General features: G+C 40.9%; 2 protein-coding genes across 4 annotated transcripts in view; one reads left to right on the top strand and one right to left on the bottom strand.

The window, feature by feature from the left end:
- Positions 1 to 6,519, bottom strand: part of PPAT (phosphoribosyl pyrophosphate amidotransferase) — a 51,677-nt gene extending 45,158 nt beyond the window's left edge. Inside the window, exons 1-2 of one of the 2 annotated variants that reach the window (XM_013949422.2) lie at positions 5,429 to 5,473; positions 1,703 to 1,744 (exon numbers count right to left, since the gene is read on the bottom strand). Coding sequence is in view for 1 of the 2 variants with exons in the window: in XM_067298023.1 (XP_067154124.1) it covers positions 6,344 to 6,471 (128 nt within the window). In the remaining variant the exon portion in view is untranslated. Of the gene's footprint in view, positions 1 to 1,702; positions 1,745 to 5,428; positions 5,474 to 6,343 lie in introns of those variants that run through there. The other variant, XM_067298023.1, reaches the window with a different exon arrangement.
- Positions 6,520 to 7,117: 598 nt separating this feature from the next.
- LOC106490207 (phosphoribosylaminoimidazole carboxylase and phosphoribosylaminoimidazolesuccinocarboxamide synthase) lies at positions 7,118 to 17,885 on the top strand. 2 transcript variants are annotated; one of them, XM_013949580.2, is made up of 9 exons: positions 7,118 to 7,215; positions 8,149 to 8,346; positions 11,747 to 11,925; positions 12,666 to 12,845; positions 12,934 to 13,047; positions 14,490 to 14,573; positions 14,675 to 14,855; positions 15,862 to 16,020; positions 16,764 to 17,885. In XM_013949580.2, exons 1-9 carry the CDS (start codon positions 7,197 to 7,199, stop codon positions 16,928 to 16,930), a joined length of 1,281 nt encoding a protein of 426 aa, XP_013805034.1. In that variant the 5' UTR covers positions 7,118 to 7,196; the 3' UTR covers positions 16,931 to 17,885. The 2 variants fall into 2 exon arrangements, with proteins under 2 accessions (XP_013805034.1, XP_013805036.1); XM_013949582.2 differs by lacking the exon at positions 12,934 to 13,047.
- Positions 17,886 to 23,554: the final 5,669 nt, after the last annotated feature.

The raw sequence follows: 23,554 nt of genomic DNA, 5'->3' as shown, positions 1-23,554 counted from the left end.
TTTAGTGTAGGCACACTCCTAGGCAAGTTAAGTGGAACTTGAGGCACTAACGGATGCTAAGTGGTTATGTGTGAGAGCATTACAGTAAGATTGAAAGGGTCTGGGAGGAGACTGTTTTAGACTATAGATCTACAATATGTTTCTTTTTCAGCAGTGAAGTCAAGACCAAGTTGTTTCCATGTATCTGCTCCTGGGAATGTAATGTAAATTGCATCATGGAAATGATCCAGGCTAAAAATCAAATCCAACATTAAGTAAAGAAAGGCAACAGCAGCAAGCCTTAATTCCATGGAAAACAGAGACCTTTGCTCTTCTCCATCCCCCACCACCAATATCTTCATTATTACCTGGGAGCCTTTCAGATTAGTGTGATGGGAAATTGCTTTGTCTCCTCTCCAGTTTGCAAGTGGGATACTGAAATTTTTGAGGTGGGGCAGATAAATGGAGCAATCACATTCTGAGCTGTATTAAAAGTTCCGTTCATCTTTAAAGCACACTCATTCATTGAGATGAATGGGTCATTTTACAACTCTCTTGATAGGGCTGTTACTCTGGAAAGTCTTCTAAACGCCCCATTTAGCTTATTTCCTGGTAGCTCAAACTATATTTGGGCCAAATGCATGTAGAAAGCGCTTCAGGGCAGCAGAGGAGTTTGCACTGTTAGTGGACCCACCAGCACTATCAGCATCACTGTTGGCTTAAAAGACAGTCCCTCCCTACTTTCACCCTTTGTTCCTTCTCTTGCAGTAAGGTCTCCTTGTGTTGGTACAAGCACTCATGTGGCCAAGTGGTTAGCCAACAGACAGAACTCATAAGTTAAAACAAGCCTACTAAAAAGCCCTTCTGAACAATCCTGTTTTTTTCAATTCAAGGGAAAGAGAAGGAGACATGAGAGAAAGAGCAGCCAGTAGTTTCTTTCAACTTAACTACCTAGCATGAACCTCCTGTGCTGTGTACAATCCTCGTTCCATGCATTAGGCCCAAATTTAAGGTGTGCGCAGACAAGCCCGCAAGAAACAAGATCTTGAGAAAATTACTGGAGCGCTGAATCATGCCTACATGGGTGCCTTAACTAGGCAGTTAATGTGAAAAGCTTACATCCAGTTAACTCTCCGATTGTGAGGAAATGGAGAATTCAGCCTCATCCTGTAGGAAAAAAACACGCTCATGCCCATTTCCAATGAAAGTACATCTCTACTAGCTCTATGCTAGAATAGCTCTACTGACTCATTATCGTGTGCCATCTTTTCATATCTTCAGTTTGCCCCAGACTGATCCTTTTCCTCTGCAATAAGATGGGAGAGCCAAGCTATGCTGGGCATTCACTGAGATGAAGGAGAAATAAAAATGAACAGTCTCACTCCCACTCTGTGGCTAGGTTAAAGTGATCGAATTGAAGTCCATTGGTCACAATAAACATAACTGTCTTTAAATGTCCTCACAGGTATCCATATTTTGGCACCACTTCCCTCCTGGTTTATCCATTCCTGTTTATGTTAACTCATTCCAATTGGTTACTACCATACCCAGAGATAAAAGGCTAAGACTGAATGGCATTTCATGACATATACATTAGATTTCAGAGATTTAAACTTGGTTAGAATGTAAATCTGGTTTGTCTTCGCTTTCTGGAAGTCACCATACAGGAACCTTAGCCCTGCAGGAAATTACATAAGACAGCTGAGCGTATATAACTACTCACCACAGCCACAAGGTCTCACTCCTCCCCTCTCTTCCTCTGTTCCTGCAGTAGTAAGTTTTGTGGCATATAATTAACACAGCTACCAAAACTTAGCAGCACAAAATGACTTATATACTTCAACCAATACATAACTAAAAGATTAAGTGTTAGTATAGCCAAAACCAGTAAGTGTCTCTGAAAGTATTCAGGACTGTCTTACCAGCACATACAGCATGATATCCAGGCTGGATAACTAGCTTGTCAAACATCTTATCCAGTAAATTCCATAGGTAGTTTATATAAAAATATGGCTAATTACAAAATTTGGCATTTAGACAATTAACATTGTTGCTCTTGCATCTGTTAAGGGATCTGTTAAACTTCTACTGGGCCCTTCAGATGAAATCTGCTCTTCAGATGAAATTAAGGGGTAAAAATGTTATGTAACAAATCATCAGTATCACTACCTGTAGCACCTAGCTGTTCCTCAGAAAATTCCTATCCAAATACTATTGCTCCAATTTGGTTTGGAAAGATTCACAGTCTAAACCAGGATAGCTACAGCTTGCTAAATAGTCTTTAAAAAAGATCTAGCTTGCAGCCAACAGACTGTATAGAAAATGTAGATATCCATATCCATTATGCTATATTGTTTGTAGCCATTTGGATGGATGGCTAATGGAAAGCAACTAGTAATTTCCTAGACTGAAAGAAAATGAATATTTCTTCACTTACATTGGTGATTTAGTTTGGCTTTGTTATGTAAGTTTTAACAGTGGTCAATAACAGGGAAGGTATCAAAAAGCATGCTAGCCAATCCTCCATTCTCCATTTATTTTTATTTTCATAACAAATTCCATACAAAGAACTCAGTTGAGTTGGGACAAGGAATAATATAAGACCATGACTTTAGTAGGACTTCCACCTGCACAGAGGAAACCTTTTAAAGGCTTTGTGTTTTAATCAGTACAAAGCTGGATACACTCAGGTTTCAGTACCCAGCATTACTGCCAAAAATATTTTCCAGGGAATTTTGCGAAAAGTTAACAGAAGTCACAGTTGTTGCAAGATTAACTTTGCAAATTTGTCCTGGTCAAGGACTCAAATGACGTTTAATAGACTTGTAACTCAAAGTACTCCTCCTCCCTCCCTCACCACCCCCAAGAAAAGTCCTCTCCTTACCAATATCCTTTGACTTTATTTTGGCATGCTGTCAGAGTGGCCCCATGGGCAGCTCTGTTCCCTGGTTCACAAATGGTAAAGATGATTTAAGACATCCACTCTGAAGCCTTGTTAACATTAAATCCAGAGTAACTGTTAGTTTAACAGCTTTCGAGTTTCAAACATAAAGAGAATTCACTGCTAACATAGCTATAAAATGTGTTACAACCAGATGAGATCAGCATTTTAGATTGACAAACTTAAAAATGGACTCAAGTTAAATTGGTACGATGTTCTTAGTGTATGGAAAGCCTCGATTAGCCTATGATTAGAAATATACCTGGTTTCCATTTTAATTCACAGTTCACCATTACAAAGTAAGAGCCAACAGAAAAGCCACATTCTGCCTTCTGCTACAAAGGACTCTGAATTTAAGCCTCAACAACCTAGCAGCTGCTTTTTAATTAACAAAAAAAAAGGGGGGTGGGCATTTTTAAGTTTTTACTTATGTCAATATAGTGAAATTCAGTCTTTCAAGCTGTGTCTGCTTTTGGGCCCATTCCAGAACCCTGCTTACAAATACACGTAATTTCAAGTAAAATAGTCTCACTGAAACAAAGAGCACCAGTCAAATTCATGGAGTTGAGTACATGCTTAAGTATTTTGCTGGATCAGTCCAGTGTCCTCGGTTTGAAGCTATAATTTATGAACATCCCCACTGAAGTAAAGCTCTCCAGAATGCCTAAATACTTTTTAACACTATAATTCAACTCATTTTAGGCCGTTTACCACAAATAGCCAAATTCCTCACAGTGGTGCAACCAGGTATATCAGAACACAAAGCATAAAGAATTGATGGCTCTTGTGTTTGTGGCATGTAACAAATATTCTGTATGTATACAGATAAGATTTCAAAGATGAGAAATTATGACGTTCCCAACAGCTGTCTCTTCTTTATGGGTCAATCATCTAAAAAAATGCAGTTTGATACACTGCTAGGTTTGTGTATTGTAATTTTTAAAACCTAAGATGAATTAAGGGCCAAATTCTCATCTGTTTTATTGCCCAGGACTAATTAGAATATAGAAGAATCATGAGCATGAGTATCTAAGGCCAGTAGTCATTAACTAAACATTCTTAATCATTTCAATGGGAGCTCTAAGAGCTTTATTTTCAAATGGCTAATCAAATTTTTATTAGGCTTTATTGGGACTGTCCATTAATATTTACCGTACCTCTCTTTCATATTTATTTTTAAAGGAACATGGTTAAGAGACATTTCTTAACTTTCAAATTTAAAAGAATGGACTTAAGGAAATTTACTGATACAGTTAATGCTGAATCACAATGTTGGTTTTTAAGAGACATTCCAAAAAGATGAAGAATAGCTGCTGTCCTACTACCTGCTGATAGAAATGTCACCTTTCTTACACCTCACAGTAGAATTATTAAGGAAGAATGTGAAGAGGTTAGAGAGAAACAATAAAGAAGAAAATAGGTGCACTAACATCTCAACTATTTAACAGAATTTTATTGAGTAAAGGTATACCTAATTGAACAGACTGTAAAGAAAACAGGTTTCACTATAAAAACACAATAAGGTTTATGTATTTAAGAAAGCATCCCCTGAAAATTTCAGCCAACTGTTGAGTTAGGAAATCAGAATCAGAGGTAATCTAATGTCTTCAGGTGCATATCTTCTTGGTTTAATGGAACTTGTGAACTGTTCACAATTTCTATCACTATATTAGTACTACTGCCTACAGTTGTGTCCAATAAGGCTCCATAGGGGATAATTAATGTTAAAAAATGGAAATCAAATATACAACAAATGCCCATCAGAAAGAAACTATGTTTCCATGCAAATCATGAAATATGTCTATAATGAAAACTGAGATAGTAAGCCACAGGCAAAGTGACTAAAATACACCAATCATTTAATTTCCAGTCTTGAAACTCCAGATCCACCAGTGTAACTATGCAAGCTTAAATGAGGTATGACTTTTTACCAGCCTGTTTACAGAAGAATGGCTCAGCCTAAGAGGAGACCATTAATTAGACGGCTTCCTTCCTTGGGTTCTGCAGCTTTATCACTCCTAGTGAGCAGGTTTTTGATTGACACTAGCAAATATATGTAGTACATGAACGATACACCTGCAACCCAAAGAAAAGATTAGGATATGGGAGTCATGTAGGGATGCAGTGTTTTACCAGTAAAAGTATATTAAACTCAGCTGCAATAAACAGAAAATCTTAATGTAAACAGTTTCTAGTGTTGGTCCAAAACAAATTCGGAGCAACCCTTGCATGTCTGTGACCTCAAAAATACAAAAACCGTAACATTTTTTCTATTCAGTGCATGTGTACTTAGAGAAGCCCCACCTCCTCAAACTGTCATGAGTGTGATTTAGCCCACTTTTCACAAATGGAAAGCTAAGCACATATATAGGTGTTTGCACTACCGAAGCCAAAATAGCATGAATGTGTATGACTGCACGTGTTCCCACAAAGAAGAAATATCTTGCTACCTTTGCGGAAAAAAATGATTAGTATATACTAGTGCATAACATTATAACTTTGAAATACCAAATGACAGCAGAACCAAAACTTCATTTTGCAGCTCTGGATCCGTATCTTGGAAGGAGATCTCTGTGAATATAGTCTTTTCTACTTTGCTATAAACATAGGTGGAAGACAAGTTTTATTATATCATGATGATGTTTCCAAATAATTATTTTATTGCTGCACGGGAGTTTGGAAATATTTAAGAGCCATTTACTTAGTCTCGAACTTTGAATTGCATTTGAACATACGCATTTCAAATAATGTTCAGACTGAGGGCCTGGCCTTACTGCAGCTCCTTTAGGAGGTCGGCGCCTACATTAGAAAGCCGCAGAGTGACCAAGCTGCTGGGACGAGGCGAGCAGCTGATGAGGAGAAGCACACCGCCACCGCCACCGCCCCCCGCCTGGCTGCGCGCCGCCGCCGCGGGCTCCGCGGGGCCCCGGCAGCGCGCACAGGGGCCCCGGGCGCCCCCAGGCCACGAGCGCGAGCAGGCTGGTGGCGGCAGATGCGACTTAGTTAGATGGAGCCAAAGTGCAAAGCATGCCCGAGGGCTGCGCCCTGCTCTTCCCTCGGCGGGGGCGGCATGGAAGCGCGGAGGCGGCGGGGCGTTTCTGCCGTTTGCGCTTCGCCGCCGGGATGCTGCCAGGGCTGCCGCCGCCGGCGCGCGGCGGGAGGCGGGCGCGCTCTCCCCGCCGCCGCCGGCGAGCGGGGACCGGCCCGGCTGCACGTGCCGCCGCGGGACCCCGACCCAGGCCGGCCGCCGGGGGCCGCCGCCGCGCACCGCGGCCCGGACGGGGGGCCGGCACGCCACGGGGAAGTCACTTTCGGATGGTGCCCTCGGGGGTCCGATCCTGGCCCCGGCTCCACGCTTCGCTCGCGCTACACCCCCGACTTCCCCCCCCCGGGCGGCCGCCGGGCCCCCGCCCGCCCGGTTACCTGTGCTGCAGCCCCACCAGCCCCAGGGTGATCACATGGGGCACGTCCAGCTCCGTGGGCCACACGCCGGAGGCGATGCAGCCGAACACGCCGCACTCCTCCCGGATCCCCAGCTCCTCCAGCTCCATGGTGCGGGCGGCACGTGGCGGCGGCCGCCACGGGCGGCGCTCCGGCGGGCGACGGCGGCGGCGGCGGCGGCGGCGGCCCCGGTCTCGCGGCTCCCGCGCGCTCCTCGCGGCGCCGCGCGCAGCCGACAGCGCCGCGCCGCGCGGGGCCGCCGGTACCCTGCCGGCGCGGCCTCTCTCATTTACATACGGGGGGGCTCCGGCCCTCGCGCATCCCGGCGGCGCCCGGCCCCCCCCTCCCCCTCCCCCAGCGCGCCGGGCCGCTCTCCCGCTGGTTGGCCGCCGCCGGCGCGGCGCCCCCCGTGCCCCCGCGTGTGCCTGCTGTGTGCGGCCCCTGCCCCCGGCCCGGGTGCTTCGGTGGGGCGCAACAGGCCGGCCTCTGCCCGCGGTGGGGGAGGGCTGCGCGGAGAGTTGGGGGCCGGGCGCGGCGCGGCGCTTGCATTGGCCGAGAAGTGGGCCGGGGCCGTGTTTGCACCGGAGGGAGCGGGGGGGCCGGGCTGGAGTTCGCCCCGGCGGCGAGGGGGCGCGATGGCGCTCGGCAGGGCGGAGAAGGGCGCGGGCCGGCCCCGCCGCGTTTGGGAGGCGATTGGCGGGCGGCGCCGCTGCCCCCCGCCCCGCCTGCCCGCCCCTTCCGCCGGCCCCTTCTTACCCCGGCGGCGGGGCCCGGCAGCATGTGCTGAGCCTTTCTTCTGTGCCCCTAGGTGTCTGCTCCCGCCGCCGCCGCCACCATGGCTCCTGCAGCATCAGGTAACTCCGCTTCCCCTTCTGAGGGGAGCGGCCGTTGGGCGCTGAGGGGGGCCGGTAACGGTCGCGGGGGCCGCCGCTCCCAACGGAGCGATCTGTGAGGCGGGGGGGTCGGGGGTCGGGGTTGCCCTTACGCTCCGGGGGTCTAAGAGGCTGGTGCTGAGGTTTAGGTGCTTTTAAGCAAATTGTTTCTGTTCAAAAGTGGGGATTTTTTTCTTTCTTTCTTTTTTGTGTGTGGCCACCCGCGAGAACGTAGTCTTCCCTTGCCCGGCGGTTTGGGCACTTAGCTCCCCGTGCGAAGCTGCCTGTGAGCTTCGTCGTCTCAGAGAAGTGAAGTCCGAGTGTAGGTGGACGTTAAAGCATAGCGAGCTGAAACCTAAAACGGCTTTTATCTGGAGCCGTCGACGTGTCCAACATCCAAACTTAGGAGCCTCTGTGAAGTTGCTCCTTTAGGCTCGTGCTGTTTAGCAGCGTTATCTGAGCTTCGAGGTTTCTCTGCCTGCTGTGTCCCGACGGTTGAAAAGTAGTAAAAGTGACGTCAGGTTGTGCTGACACCACTAACACAAAATCTCCAGTGTCAACTGGGTAGTTGCACGTTTAAAAAAAAAAAAGTGTTAATAGGGAAATAAATATAGCTGAAAGAGGACACCGCTTCTTTCAACTGAAAGATGCTTACGTCTAACAAAACAAATACACATCTGTTGTGGCAGTTGAAGTTTGGGCAGAAGTTACAAGCGATTGCAGGCTTTACCTTTACTGCTTAAAGGAAACTTCCTGAACAATTGGTTCTGTAGGTGGAAATGTTTCTGTAGCGGTCGTTGACTAAGGTTTAGAGCCCTGCTCGGTCTGACTTGGCATGCAGCTGAAAGCATGCTAGCCTGGTTTGCTGACATACAAAGATATTTTTGTTTCAGTCTGAAACTTTTTTTTTGGTAGAACTGAAAATTGGTAAAAAAGTTAATGAAGGCAAAACAAAAGAAGTGTACGAGTTGCCAGAGATCCCGGGATGTGTTTTGATGCAGTCAAAAGACCAAATAACAGCAGGAAATGCAGCCAGGAAGGACCGTATGGAAGGAAAGGCTGCAATTTCCAATACAACAACTAGCTGTGTGTTTGAGTTACTTCAAGAAGCTGGTAAGTATTTTAAAGGTAAAATAAATGTCCGTATGTTGCAGAGACTCTTAAACAATATTGGTTTGGGAGCCTTGAGGCTCTGTGATGTTTTTTTTCACTTTATTTTCTTGTTAGAATGTTTTTGTTTTGTTTTTTGCCTCTGATACTAATAAGCTGGGTGACTTAGTCATTTGGAATGCAAGAGAGTCTCAAGCAATCTTTAATCACAGATAATACTACTATAGTTTGTCCTACGTGTTTGGTCACAGCCCTGCATCTCCCCTCCTCTCTGCTCGTGTTGATCCTTGCTTTTATTGGGTATAATAGCAGATTGGATGCATCTCATCTTTCTTATTACATCTGTCTACCTAGAAGCCACTGCTAACTAGTGGTAGTACCAGACTATAACTAAAGTCACTCCTAAGTGAGTTCTGCACCACACTTCCAAAAATGGAATCAGTATCCTCACTTTAAGGAAAGCATTTTGAAGTGTCTTTAACTGAGAATTTAATACCTACCTGTCTTCCTAGATAGATTTATTTTTTTCTTTTGCAGAAAAATTAAAATAGGTCTTTAGGTAACTGCTGTTGTTGTGTGGCTGGGGTTTTTTGTGTTTATACTCCCAGGAAAACAGTATGCAAGTTGCAAAGAAGAACTTGAACTGTTAGGTTCCCAACTTGAGTCTGCAAACAGTGCTATAATACAGGCAACAATAGACTGTCTGAGACAGTGTTCATAGCTGCATGCTCAATTCCTTTTGAAGCATTTGAACAAAGATGGCTTCATGTTGAGTACCAATTACGCTAAAAGTTGTATTATTGGCTGCACATGAAGTGTAGCAATAGATCTCAGATGCTCGAACGCTGAAGTTCTAGCACATTTCATATGTGGGGAAGAGAAAAATGTTTTCTCTAGAGTTATATCCACCTATATTTCTATGCAAGTAGCTTAATCTCAGCACATATTTTAAGAACTATTTTGCAAATGGGCTAGTGTGGAAGGAGGAAAATATGATCAGGTCATTCAGTATAATCCTCAAACAGGCTTTCCAGGAAAGCCTAGTGATTTGCATATAGTACAAAGAAATCTCCAAGATCTTTCCTGATTGTGTTTACAGTGTGGGGTTTTTTGTTTTGTTTTTTAGTAACTTTCATTTTGGAGCAATGAATAAGATGTTTTGCCTAACTTTCATATGGCTTTATTTTATAAGTTAAACTGTCAGATATTAAACATTTTAAATCTTAAGTACTCTAAGAAGCCATGCTGTAGACATCTCAAAGATCTTTAAATGGCTTTTGCTGAGTAACTTTAGGTGCTGTGGAAAATTCTGTGCAGAATAAACTGCAGCTGCATTTTAAAACAACAAAAGTATTTTCAGGGTTTTTCCTCCAGTTTGGTTATTTGACTAGCATAAATTGCAGATAACGCGAATGCCTTATTGTAGAAGTAGTTTGTTTGTTTTGCGCAACTTCTCTTAACCTATTTTTTCAAAGGTGATGATTTACAAAGAGTTCTGTTAAAGTTTCTCTCTTGTTTGAAATGGAGCTGATGTCAGTGCTTCTAAAGCACACATCTGTGCTGATTAAAAATGCAGTAATAAACCAGGTAGGAGGTTTGGTGACCAGATTTAGAAGTGACTTGATATGCAGTTGATAGTTTAAATTATTTCATCCTCTGGGGCAGTGCAATTATGTATGAGAAGTCAATGTTCATACTGTATTTTAAGCGTTTTACTTGTTCTTCCTCCTTTATATCTCTGGAGGTAGAATAGAATAGAGCTACTTCTTGAACTGACTGGCTGCAACTCCTTTGGCCTCTGTCTCTGGCAGATGCCAACTGGGCTTGATAGTTGTCTTGCCCTGGTGGTGGGGTGTGGGGGAGAAGTGGGACTTTTCTCGCTTTACTAGTTGGGGGGAGGAAGATTCATACTGGACTTACAGTGGCAATCAGTTCACGTTGTCTGTCATAGTGTTTAGTGTGGGTCATCTTAGAATTATATAATACTATTGCTTAGCTGCAGCAAGTTTGTGTGTGCACATATACCTCCAAGTCTTAGTGTCTTTTGCCAAATAAATCACTGGGATCTAGTGGCCTAAATAAATATTAGTTAGTAAGGAAAGGAAGGACTAAGTCCTTCTCTCCCCCCCCCATTCCTCTTTATAAACAAAGCGGTAAAGACTACCATGCTCCTTTTTGCTGTCTTTCAGTAACTCCTCTGAAAGTCTCCAATTACTGTTCAATGCATGATGTTACAGTCAATAGCTCTTCTACCAGAGAGCATGGCAAGTTACCTGGTTGTTGCTGTTAATAGCTTATTTTTAAACAATAATAATTATGAGGGATGAACTTTTAAAAAGTTTTGTGAGCAAATCTTTTAAAATCCATCCTTCTTCATCAGGTGTCCTCATTTTTTCAGTACTACACATTGCAAGGGGCATGGGTCCATTGGGAGCTTGACTATATAAAGAAGGATCTCCCAAGGGGGTGGATTGCAATTTTGGATCTCTTATTGCTGGAGATGTCAATGCAGCAGTGACTTCTGATCCTTAAGTCTGTGTGCAGTAGAAGAGATGTCAAGAATTTAAATCCCTGTTGCTTCCCTTCTGTAGATTCAGTACCTGAGCAGCTATTCCTAGTCAGCTGTGGGCAGGGAAAGCCTTCTAGCTGCTCAGACAGAGTGTATTTCCTGATCAGATATTCTCCATCCTTGCTAAGAAAAGCATAGCTTGTGAGCAGGGCAAGAAAGCAGGGCCAGAAAAATGTTTGCTGTTTCCAAGTTCTAATTGCAATAAGACACTTTGTGGTCCACTAGAGAGCTGCAGTCAGATGTTCTCTTCTGGTTACAGCTCAGCCTGATAGAAGGACTTTCACCTCCAGCTGGATTACTTATACTGATCAGTATGATTTGTGTAATCATCTCATAACCTGGTTATGTTGGTATCTGGCCTGGCTTAAACACATCTGAAAGGAAGGACTCTAAAAAAAAAAAAACTTGGAAAAACCTGATCAAAGTAGACTTAGCATCTATTAAATGACAAATGTGCTAGCATATGTGAGAGGATCGAAGTTCTTTGAGGGAGGTGAGATCTCTTCGTCTGGTTAAATTTAGTTACTGCAAGAATAGGATGTCTGACCAGAACATAAGTTTGAGTTACATGTGGGTCTTTAATTAGAGAACTGCTGAAGCTAATGAGTTCTGAAAGATAACAGCAGTGATGTCCTTTTACAAGATACAAGTGAAGAAATCCCCTCTCCTTTCTGGGAGCTTTAAATGCCCTGAAGAAGTCTCGGGTATCCCTTAAGTCCAGACAAGAACAAGATTTGATTTTGTTCTACATGTAGTTAGACAAACATGTTTCTGCCTCACTTCAACTGTGGAGTGTGCACAGTAACAGAACTAAGTTGTCCTCTTTATATTTAGGAGTCAAAACAGCTTTTGTCAGAAAACACAGTGACACAGCATTCATAGCAGCTCACTGTGAAATGATCCCAGTTGAATGGGTGTGCAGAAGAATTGCTACTGGCTCCTTCCTTAAAAGAAACCCTGGTGTCAAAGAAGGATATAAGTTTTATCCACCCAAAATTGAGATGTTTTATAAGGTAAGTTTCCTTTCCTATGACAATTAAACTTAAACAGAGCCAGAACTCTTTAGTATCTCTTTAAAAATACTGACAAGTAAAGCAAAGCAGGTAGCACCAGAGGCTGACGGATCCTCTTGGTGTTGGTAGTTTTGCCATCCTAACATTTTCTTGTATTCTCTTCCAATGGCTGTCTCTTCAAAATGTGTACAATGTGATGCTGGCTCACAGGGCCACCAAAGAATAATGAGCCAAACTGTACATAAAGTAGATGACTCATCTTTGATTATCAGAAAATTAATGCTTTATTTATAAAGTATAGGGGCTTCTTAGAGGTATATTCTCAATTAAAGTGGACATGTTGGTGTATTTGAAGAACTTAAAGTGTACTTGCAGGCTGACTGTAAGTGGATAGCTAATCACTTAAAACTCTGTACTTCAGAAATGTGCACTGAAAGAAGTGTCTTGTGAACTATGATCTGAAAAGTGTTTTTGTAGTGGACTCTGTCACTCCTGATGCACTATCCAAACCTGAGAAGTGCTTTTAAAGATGTTTAGGTGTATGTTTAGGTGTTACAGGGAGTGTTTTAATGTTGCTGTTACTAAGCTTTTGTAGTGCTAACTATGAAATACCAGTTTGAAGCCTGTATCTGTTGCTTTTTTTTTTTTTTAAAGCAAATATTGTCTTCCAATGTTTTTTTTTTTTTCCCCTTATAGCAAGCTTAAACTACATGCCATTATCTCTTTCATTTTCTTAACAGGATGATGCCAATAATGACCCACAGTGGTCTGAGGAACAGCTAATTGAAGCCAAGTTCTGTTTTGGTGGACTTACTATTGGCCAGACTGAAGTGGATATTATGGCACACTCTACTCAAGCTGTTTTTGAGATCCTGGAAAAATCATGGCAGCCCCAGAACTGTACTCTCGTAGACCTGAAGGTATGAGGAAAATATGATTCCTCATGATGTTAGTTCTGATGGGACACATCTGTCATTGTACAGTTTCTAAAATAGACTTTTTTTTTAGATTGAATTCGGTGTTAATATTTTAACAAAAGAAATTGTTCTTGCTGATGTTATTGATAATGATTCATGGAGGCTGTGGCCATCAGGAGACAGAAGCCAGCAGAAGGACAAACAGGTAATGTTTTTAATTTTGAGTTGGTTGGAAAGAAGGAAAAAAGTAAACCCTACAGTTAAGCGTCTGCTTTTAGAATAGCTTTTTTTCTAGATAGCCTTCTCTTTTTACAGTGTAGCCCATAAGGCACTGAGTGTCCAATCCTGTTCTCATTAAATATTTGGAAAATCCTGATTGTCTAGCAGAAGATAATCCTGTGCCTATACTCTTTTTTTTTTTTTTTTTAAATAGGAATGCCCAGCAACAATATTGCCTGGAGCTGTTGTGATGAACTGAAGTGTAGAGCTTGCAGGGATATTAAGAATGTCTGACTTGGTGCGCAGATAATAAAATAATTGAACAATAAATAGATAGCAACAACAGAAGAAGCTCTGGTTCCCAGATCTGTCTTGGAGCTGTTTCATTTATTCAGAGCTGTATCTTCAGCTTGTAGAGATGTGCTGATACATGTGTACTTCTCAGGGATCTGTGTGTGAAGGGGGTTGCTTTTCTTTGTCACTTATTGTGTGTAGGCTTAAATTCAATATTTGTTTGCGTACAAGTGTTGCTAGCAGACTGGGTCCACAAATAAGAGGACTGTAAGGTTTGAAGTAAAATTTGTCCTTTTTTTTTTTTTTTTGGGGGGGGGGGACTTGTAGCAATTACACTTATTTAGTAATTCAGAGATGTTTGTTGAACAGTTTGGGAGTGCTGCTGCTATGGAGCTTTTGTGACTATCATTGAGTCTAATAACAGAGACCTTGTGAGAGAAAGTGGCTGTAAGCCCTGAGGGGAAAATGAGGGGGGGAAAGTATTATTATTAAATTAGGAAGCAGTACTACTCTATTGCTTGCTTGCTTCACCTGAATTGCATAGTAGCAAGCTTGAGCAAGTTGCTGTGATTGTGCTGTGTTCATCTCCCTAAAATAAGGTGCATGACCAGATCATGCAGAATCTAGGTCAGCCAGTGCAGTGCTACTGCAGGCAATAATGTCATTATAAATTCCAATTTTTAAATCAGTTGTATGGGTTTCCTTAAATCTGTCTTTTGGGAAGCTGTCAAAACCTTGATGTGCTAGTGGCTAGAAACCTTCTGTGTTACAAATGGCTATTTAGTGTAGTGTAAAAGGCTGCATACACCTGTTGAGATAGCTTTTTCATTAAATAGTTCTTGCTCATTTCTGTTCTCCACATACAAAGAAAGTAATCACTTCCTCTTTTCAGCCTTTTTTTTGTTAGGATAAAAACTGGGCTGTTTTCACTTCCCTCTTATGTGAAGAAAACAGCTCATCTAGAGCTTTCCTACATGCGTCTCACAATTCTCCTTCCTGAGGAATTACTAGTAACTGCATAAACATTCCAGTTGAGGTTTTCTTATCAATTATGGTAGCAAAATGAGTGCTTTGTGTACCTAAATCAAAACTAATGTTTTGTAATGCTTTAATTTTTTTTTTTTTTCTTTTCAGTCTTACCGGGACCTAAAAGAAGTTACTCCTGAAGCACTGCAGATGGTTAAGAAAAACTTTGAATGGGTTGCAGAAAGAGTGGAGGTATCTATGTGTATGAACAAACTATCTAGAGTTTGATAACTGTATGTCTTGAAGCCCTGATGACTGCTTTTCTTCTCTCCCCTCTTCACTCTTCTATCCAGTTGCTTCTGAAAACAAAAAGCCAAGGTAGAGTTGTGGTGTTGATGGGATCTCCTTCTGACCTCAGTCACTGTGAAAAAATAAAAAAGGCATGTGCAGCCTTTGGAATACCTTGTGAGTTAAGAGTGACCTCTGCTCACAAAGGGTCAGATGAAACTCTAAGGATCAAAGCAGAATATGAAGGTAAATGCCAGAGAACTGATGTGGATTGAAACAGTAACATGTGCAGGAACAATTTTGTCCTTTTACGGATTTCTGGTAGTGTTTTTTCCTTTCTTTTTGCACAACAACAAGCTGTTACAATGCTGTTCTACACCTGCTAATTACATAATTAATCTATAGACTGCACTAAACAATTATGGAGTAATGTATTGTCCTATTGCCCAGCCACAGCTTCTGTTACCAAAAATCCAACCTCTGCTTTTATCCCAGCAATTGAGTCCTCCTCCCTCTGTCCCCCCCAAGCCTTTATTGCAGCATCTTGTTACTGATTCTGGCATTTTTTGAAACAGGGAAGAGTGATAGTTCCTCAAGCTGACTCTAAATAATCTTCTTACTTATAAGAGAGATGCTACTAACATTATGTCTTCCTACCTGTTTCACAAAAACATGTTTAGTCATTATTTTAGAAATACAAATTTAGATTCCAAGAGAAAAAGACATTGGCTATATCAGGAAAATTTTACATCCTTTAGGAAAGATTTATAGCCTAACAGAAGAAAGAAGAAATAACTGTTTATTTTTGTAGGAGTATACTTTTTACAGAGGAGAACAACTGGCAGATGGGGGTTAAAGAGGCAGTTAGTGAAATGACAGATGTGGTAGGCACAGTCTAAAGACATTTATTTTAGAGGTGAGTTGCTTGGTATTTTACAGTGTGTAACTATTTTTAATCTTTAAAAGCTAAGCAGCAGCTATTCCTCTGACACTGAGACTTTCCCCTCAAACACAGAGTAAGATGTGTCAGCTTCCTAACTGTGTTAAACAGTAGCTAGGATTTAAAGCTGGAAAACTGACTATTTATTTCTGCAAAGGGGAAAGTTAGAAATGAAATTCTACAGTATGCTATGTAACTTACTTAATAAGCAAATAATTGCAAACAGAAGAACTGGGTGCCCAGATAAAGTTCCCACAAAAGCTTGTGGGAGAGGGAAAGATGGCTTGCTTATCTGTGTCCTTTCCATTCTAGGAGATGGCATCCCAACAGTATTTGTTGCAGTAGCTGGCAGAAGCAATGGTTTGGGGCCAGTAATGTCTGGTAACACTGCTTACCCAGTTGTCAACTGTCCTCCACTCTCAGCTGACTGGGGTGCTCAGGATGTGTGGTCCTCTCTCAGACTACCCAGTGGTAAGATGATCTTTAACTTAAACACTTGTAGTTAATCTAGCTCTCTTTTTGTTGTAGATACCCTTGCACGTGTAGACAAACACATACAGCAAAACTCTTTAGAACAGTAGCTGGATCAGTATTGAAAAACAGTTCTAGAAATCTCTTGCAGAGAGTCTTTTGCCCTTTTGTAGTCAAGAAGTTAATGGAGCGAAGATTACACATTCAGATTACACACAGTATTCTTCAGAAAGCTGTAATCCTTTGCTTATCCTTGCTAAACACTCAAGTTTGTGAAACTGGAATTAGTATTAATGGGCACTTAAAAGAATTGATTTTGTTCCTGCTTATAGAGCTATGCTTTACTATCATCAAAGATCAAGAAATAATATCTTTGACAATTGGAGTAGATGAGAGTTTGACTAACTTTTGTAGTAGTGCATTGGCACCTGCATGAACTTAAGTTTTGCTAGTGACTAGACTGAATGTTTAAGGAGTTGGGGCCCAGAATTCTATTAGCTCTGTGTGAGTGTGAGCCTTCTGGTATGCTGTTTTTAGTTTAAAATGGAATGAAGCAGTCCTGTTAGGAGAGAAGTAATAGAACATGTACCACTGTGGCAGCTATAAAACTAGACTGTTACACTGTTCAGTCATGGCTTCTGAGGGTTTAAACAAGCATTGTCTTAAGTTGCTGTTGAGAAGCAGTATTTTTGTTTGTGACTATAAAACGTGTTTTGCTAAGTGGCAGTCGTCTTTCTTTGCAGGTCTTGGCTGTCCTACCACTCTGTCACCTGAAGGAGCTGCCCAGTTTGCTGCCCAGATATTTGGATTAAATAACCACTTGGTGTGGGCAAAACTGCGATCAAGCATGTTAAATACATGGATCTCCCTGAAGCAGGCAGACAAAAAACTTAGAGAATGTACCCTGTAAGTCAAGCTAACAAATAACTTATACTAGTTACACAATGATAATGGTGTGCATATTTGCATAAGGATTTACACTTGGATGAGCTGAAAAATACTTTATCCTTTCTTATAGAAGAAAGTATTGTTAGAACAGTAAGTGTGTCCTCATCTTTTTTTTTTAATATAACAACATAGTAAAAGATGAGGGAGTAGTATTTTTTTTTCTGTTGCTCCAAAATGGTGCTGTTGTGCTTTTTAGTGTATACATTTAACTACAGTCTCTGTTTAATGTCAAGATAATGATTTGGTGTGATCTAAATAGAACTTCACTTGTTTTTAGTAACACTACTACTCTTCTGTAGTAATAATGTAAGTCTTGAACATATTGACTGCTAATGAAAACCAGTGGTTTATGCTGTTTTGCTTGCAATGATGGTATGCTTTCTTTAGCAATGAAATGGCAACATATGCTATACCAACAGGAAAATAAGCTGGAAAACCTAGTAAAAGACTAAAATACCTGCATTAAAAGCCTATTGATATTTTCTGGAATGATATGGTAAAAGTTAATGCCAGTCTTCTTGTTCATGACAGGCCATAAACCTGAATAGCCTTGAGTGAACTCAGACTAGGTTTGTTGCCTAGCTGCTCTGACTAGTTAAGCCTTTGCCCTTTAAATACCAGGCAGATCTGTTGTTTCACTAGTTCTAAAGGACCTATGATGTTGTCAAACTGCCTCCATTCACTTAACTCTAGCTGTTATGTATCTGTATTTCCTCGCTCTTTATTTCTGTGGAGATTTTACTGAACTGAAGGTAGGAATAAATAGTAAAGCAGCAAAATACTAGGGGAAAATCTAAGCATGACTGTCTTTGCACATACAGCTCTTCTGAATAGTTACTGATTCTAACAAATATGCAGTTATTCAATGTATGTAACACTTGTGCTTTTACAACTACAAATAAACTATTGTATTCAAAGCTTCCTTATGGAGATTTATTGAACAAGTACACTCATACAAACTAAGCATCAGCTGTAGTACATAACTTCAGAATCTTAAATATAAGTTAGGTTCAGACTCTTGTAAAAAGCTTACCTGAACTAAGATTACATAGGACAGTGCTAAATGACACTCTATTCTAGAAGATAACCAAGCAGTAGACTATTTCTTTGTCAGAGGAAGTTCTGTCGCTTCCTTCATAAGTGTCTTACTACTTATTGTGTGGTGGGTCAGGCTTACCCCTGAGTGAGGGTAATTGGACTAAATGCTGCTGCTGGCTTCCTCATTTATAGGAAGTAACCATATCATATGTGTAGTTGTATATCAGAGTTCTGAACAAAGCTTTTTAAGTGCAATTTTTAAATCTGTCAAAGCTTACACTGAGGCAAAATAACTACAGTTTTCCTCAGTTTTGAGGTGTTTTTGCTTTTTTACTGAGTTTTTTTCTCTATTCTGTGTTCTTGCTGAACCAAATGCCTGCTCTGAGCAAAACTAGCTTTATTGACTTGTACTGTACCCATGCTGTGTAACACTCCCAACACTAGTAAGCTAAAAGAAGAAGGACTTAAGACAATAGAAAGGTATTGCAACTCCTCACAAAGCTCCCTGGAAGTCATACCTGTGCAGTGAGAGCAGTTAAATAGCTCTAGAAGTTTCTTAAGCTTTGTTCTGAATCTATCTTATATTTATCTTCTGATAAAGCTGCTGATCTAGCTAACCAGGACAGCACATTCTAAACAAGCTGCTCTAAGCTAAACCAAAAGCAATTTAAAAGTACTAGTGAGAAGGTCTCAGCTTCCAGTAATGAGAATGTAGTGCAGGTTACCTGCTTGTTAACAGATAAAAAGTTTAGGTAGGAATATTTCATGTTTATGAAATCAATGGTCCTGCTCAAATAAGGAGGCTTATGATAAATTCAAACATCCAACTTTTAAAAGAAATACTACTAATATTCAGGGTTAGCTGGTGCCCAGTAGTACAACATTACCTATCCTTCAGAACAAAGAAGTTGAAATCATACCATTTCTGTGAAAGTACTGACTTAATGAAAATCTTTCAGGCAGTGTTTGCAGCAAGTAAGTTACCAGGGTTTCACTAACCCACATACATATGATGCATACATTTGAAAGTACGCTCAGTGTGAGCCAGTTCTAACAATGTAGTGCTATTTGCTGGTAAAAAGCAGGAAAAAAAAAAGTGAACTTGCGTGCTTCCTTTGGTAAGTGAATTGGATCATCCTGTAATCAGGCAAGCAGCAGAGCCCACAACTGCAAAGGACAGTGTAACAGTTTCTCCTGGTGGCAGCATTCTGCTAACTCAGCTCAACTCTATAGCAACACATAACCTGAGGGTGAAGTTACACAAGAGGGGAGTTGTCATTTCCTATTCATCCCCTTCCTCCCCAGCATAACTATACTGGGTGTTGTCCCTGACAGTTAATCAACCTTGACAGGAGCTTACTGGTGACCTCACCACTGTAGTACCACTGTGATATAGACAACTGCAGTCAGCCCTTCAGCTCTTTTTGGTTTCTTTTTGTCCCTCACAGTGCTTTGTTCTATCACCATCTCTACACAGTCTTCCTTCTACACACTAAATGTTATTAACAGACAATAATTTGTCTGTTACACCTGTTATATTCTGTAGTCTCTAGTTATATTTCTCAAGTTACTTGCATCTTGGCACAATTTTGCAAGTGATGTTAGTATAGTCAAATTATGTTTAGGCATGAGCATACTGAATGCTTTGGTTGCCATGGAGAAGGTCACTCTTCAGCTTTGAGTGTGTGGTTTTTCTTGTTTTTTTTTTTTTTTCAGTTAAGACAAAGTTGCTATTAAACCCTCAGCTAGTATCCTGCCTTGCAAAGAACAGAAATTTAGAAGTGCTAAGATGTAGCAACATGCATCATTAATGCTGACTGCCATGATCAGCAAAAAAACCTTGCAAATTCTGTCATAGCTAAAAGAACTTTATAAAATTGTCCAAAAGGCAGAAGTGCTGCATATCAGCCATTTAGCTGTGTTTAACTAGAAGTTTCTCCCAGAGTTTTTGTTATGAAATGAAAATGCTTCCCCTCAGATCAGCATTTGACTTATTACATTGAGGCAATAACCTGAGCATTTCTTCAGCCAGGAATTACTCTTGTAGCACTTGCTTTTTGTCCAATTCTAAAAATTGGACCTCTAAATTCTTAAAAAACACAAACCACCACACACCAAAAAATACAAATGCTTTCATCTTCACAAAAACTAGTGTGTAGAGGGATTAAATGAAGTCCTAGGAGAGGATGTGATTTAGTATTTTGGGGATGACATTATTAAGACACTCATTTTTGAAGCTTTTCTTTCAGAAAGATCTTTGTAATTCCCTGTCAAAAAACACATGATTCTTCCCCCACTAGAGGGGGCATTTGAACCTTCTCAGAGCCCCAGTGATTGCTTTAATATAATTTAACAATGGAATACAGTGAAAAGGAAATCCTCAACTATCTTTTAAAATAAGATCAGTTGCCTATTGCATTGTACTCCAGTCACACTGCTGTAGTCACATAGTATGCATTTTCAGAGCACACCTGTCCAATCAAACTTTCACAGGCTTCCATAGGAGAATATGAGAAATTTAATTTCTGGGTTCAGATCAAAAGTTTTTACACCTCATTTTTAACAACCAAAACATGTTTCCAGATATGCACAAGAAGAGAACTTTAAAATTTCATAGTGTGGATGTGAAAAAACAGCTTCCTGCAGAGCTTAAGCATGTCTAGAATTGGGTTACAATAAAAATCCCTATTTAATTACCATAATTTCAGACTTAAGTAATTGCATCCAAAACTCAGACCCTCAGAATCCTAGTGCAATTGCTACTTGATATGAGAGAGACTGAAAGCCACTAGGTTCATATTTTTAGTAATAAATTCCCCTACCACTTAAGTGACTGCTGTTGTGCTTATGCAGAAACCGCTTAGGTCTTGATAAGGCAAAATAGGTAAGCCTCTAACTCACCTAAGCCTCATCAGAATACACAGAGTTAGTATTACAGCCACATTCCCAAAGCATAACTATTCACTCAAAACCATTATGAAAGAGAAACACTTTATAGATTAGAACAGTAACCCAGGGAGAAAAGGACAAAACTCAACCTTTTGCCTTACTCCTTAAAAAAGTGCTTTAACCCCCACTGGCATTTGAAGATCTGTGGGAAGAAAAGATCTCAATTTCCCATTTTAGTGCTGTTCCAATTTGTTCCCTTAAGTAACTGCAGCCACAGTCAGACCACAGCAATGGTGCTACTGCATCTAGAGCTTAGGGTTTCTGCCTTAGTAGTCTTATAGCAGGCCTTAGATAAGGCCTGTCATCTTCTATAACTTTTTTTTTGTGTGGAAATGATTATGACTTTGAAATATCAGTGTAATTATATTGGGAGTTTTCTGAAGGATTTAATTCCATAAAGTATGCCCTGTTAATGTCTGAAATGCAAAGATAGACTTGGAGAAGACAGAAGATATGTTCTTTCCCATGGAAGGTAAAGCTCAAAACTTCTTGAAGAAGGAATTACAATGTATTTGCATGAACTTCTGGCAGAAGAACACAGTATAAGGAGAATCAATTGTAACAGCTTTTCTCTTGCCTCCTGATGACAGATAACTTCCCACTGGTGATGACATCTTGAGAGAAAAACAGAACAGCAAACAAGTTGTTAAAAGCTCAACAGATGCTTGAGAATATCAAGCATCAAGTTCAAGTCATTTCAAGGACAGAGCTTTTTACAGAAAGGAATAAGTTGTCTTTTACAGGAATTCAAAGCATTCAAATACTCAAATCTAGCAGAAAGCAATACACTGAAACATCTGCTAAACAGATGTTGACCAACCTATGAAAGAGGCTGGACTGTGGTAGCCCCAACAAGTAGCCCAGACTAAGGTCTGATGCAAGAAGAAAAACTTAAAGGAATGTCAGAGGAAAGCTAGTCCACTTTGCCAAGCATTTCTTCTTGCTTGAAAGAAGCCTCTCTTAATCAGCACAAATGTCTGACAGATCAGAAAGCTCTTGAATGTAATGAGACAATATTGGCCCAAATAGATGATATAATTAAGGTCAGATGCCAAGTCCCACAGAAGTTCTGTTTGGATTGGAGAAACAGTTACTGCATTTGTCTTAATACAGCACAGCCCCTGCCCTCCCATATTTCCTATTACATTATCTTCATTTTCTGATGCATTTAAACATCTAGTGAATGGCTAGTTTCCTAGCTACTTAAGGTTTATATTCAGCCAGTTTTTAAAGTTATTTCCAGTACAGAGCATTTTCTATCTTACTTCATCCCCTCCCCCCTCTTCCTCCCCCCCCCAAAAAGAAGCCTAATCTACAAGTATAAAGACTTCTTCAGCAGCTTTTTTTCCCCACTTAATATTTAGAATTGTCTTTTGGTCCCACTGAAGAAGAGAGCCTGCCACACCCACATAAGAATACGTGATAGCATTTAAACTACACCATTTTTACTACTGCTAGTATTGTTATATTTTGCCCACCATTTCCCCACCAATGCCTTTCCAGAAGAAACATGATGTCAGATGAAGAAACATGAAGTCATAATTTCACACCCAGAAAGGCTGAGGTTTCTGAATCTCAAGCTCATTGGTTCTCACTCAGGGCACCAAGATGTTACAAGAAACACCATTTGGTAAGAGTAATTAAGGTAAGAATACTAAAGGTGAAACTAACCACGAATTAAGAATTTCAGTGAGACCGCTGGCCACAGATCTGGCAAATGGACCTTGCCAGAAAGATCTAGAAAATGCACATCAGCTCTGGGCAGATACACCTCGGTACAGCCACTCCGATGCCTCATGCTGAAGTTTATGACCTTTCTTGTGTTAGCATACTTGTACATCTACTTTATTTAGTCACATATACTAATTCTTGGCTGACATATTTGTATCCTTATTATTCTATGTATGAGAACTACAGAATTACTCTAAGAGTAATTTTTCAAGTTGCTATGTTTCATTTTCCTTTCATCTGCTTGTCCAGAAGGACTATTTAACGTATGTGTTAAAATTTCATACAACGAGCCACAGAGTGATTTTTACTGCTTTGCAATAATCAAAACAGAACTGCTAAAAAAGTTGCATTCTGGAAGCATAGTACTTTTACATTTACAGCTGGAAGAAATTCAGCTTGAAATCAAAACACTCATGTTAGAATTCTTCAGGGATCTACAGCTTTGGTATGGTCTGGATAGCCTTTCCTTGTTGCTAGCAACAGTAATTGTAACATGTTCTAAGCATGTTCTTGGTTTCTACAGCAACTAAGGGCTGAAGACACTGCTACCATCCATTTTCTGAGGTTTAGTCTCCCTTCACCCTGCAAGCATTAAGTTTGAAAGAGTGACAAAGGAACTACCACTTGTCCAGTCGACATAAACAGATGGTGTGAGAATCAGTTAAAAGGATTCCACTCATCCACATTATGCAAAGCTGGAAGGTTACAGTCAGAGATGCCATCAAGTGGCAGGGAGCAGAGAGGGGAACAGCATCCTTGTTAACACAAAAAGACCAGGCACAAGCAAAACTCATTTGAGCATTTGAATGGTTGAAGAATCAAAGGAGAGTAAGGGGAGGAAAAACATGAGAGCAAAACTATATACAGT

Source organism: Apteryx mantelli, chromosome 5 (assembly GCF_036417845.1).
Source record: "Apteryx mantelli isolate bAptMan1 chromosome 5, bAptMan1.hap1, whole genome shotgun sequence".
Lineage (NCBI taxonomy): Eukaryota > Metazoa > Chordata > Aves > Apterygiformes > Apterygidae > Apteryx > Apteryx mantelli.
This window is presented reverse-complemented; position numbering and strand designations above follow the sequence as displayed.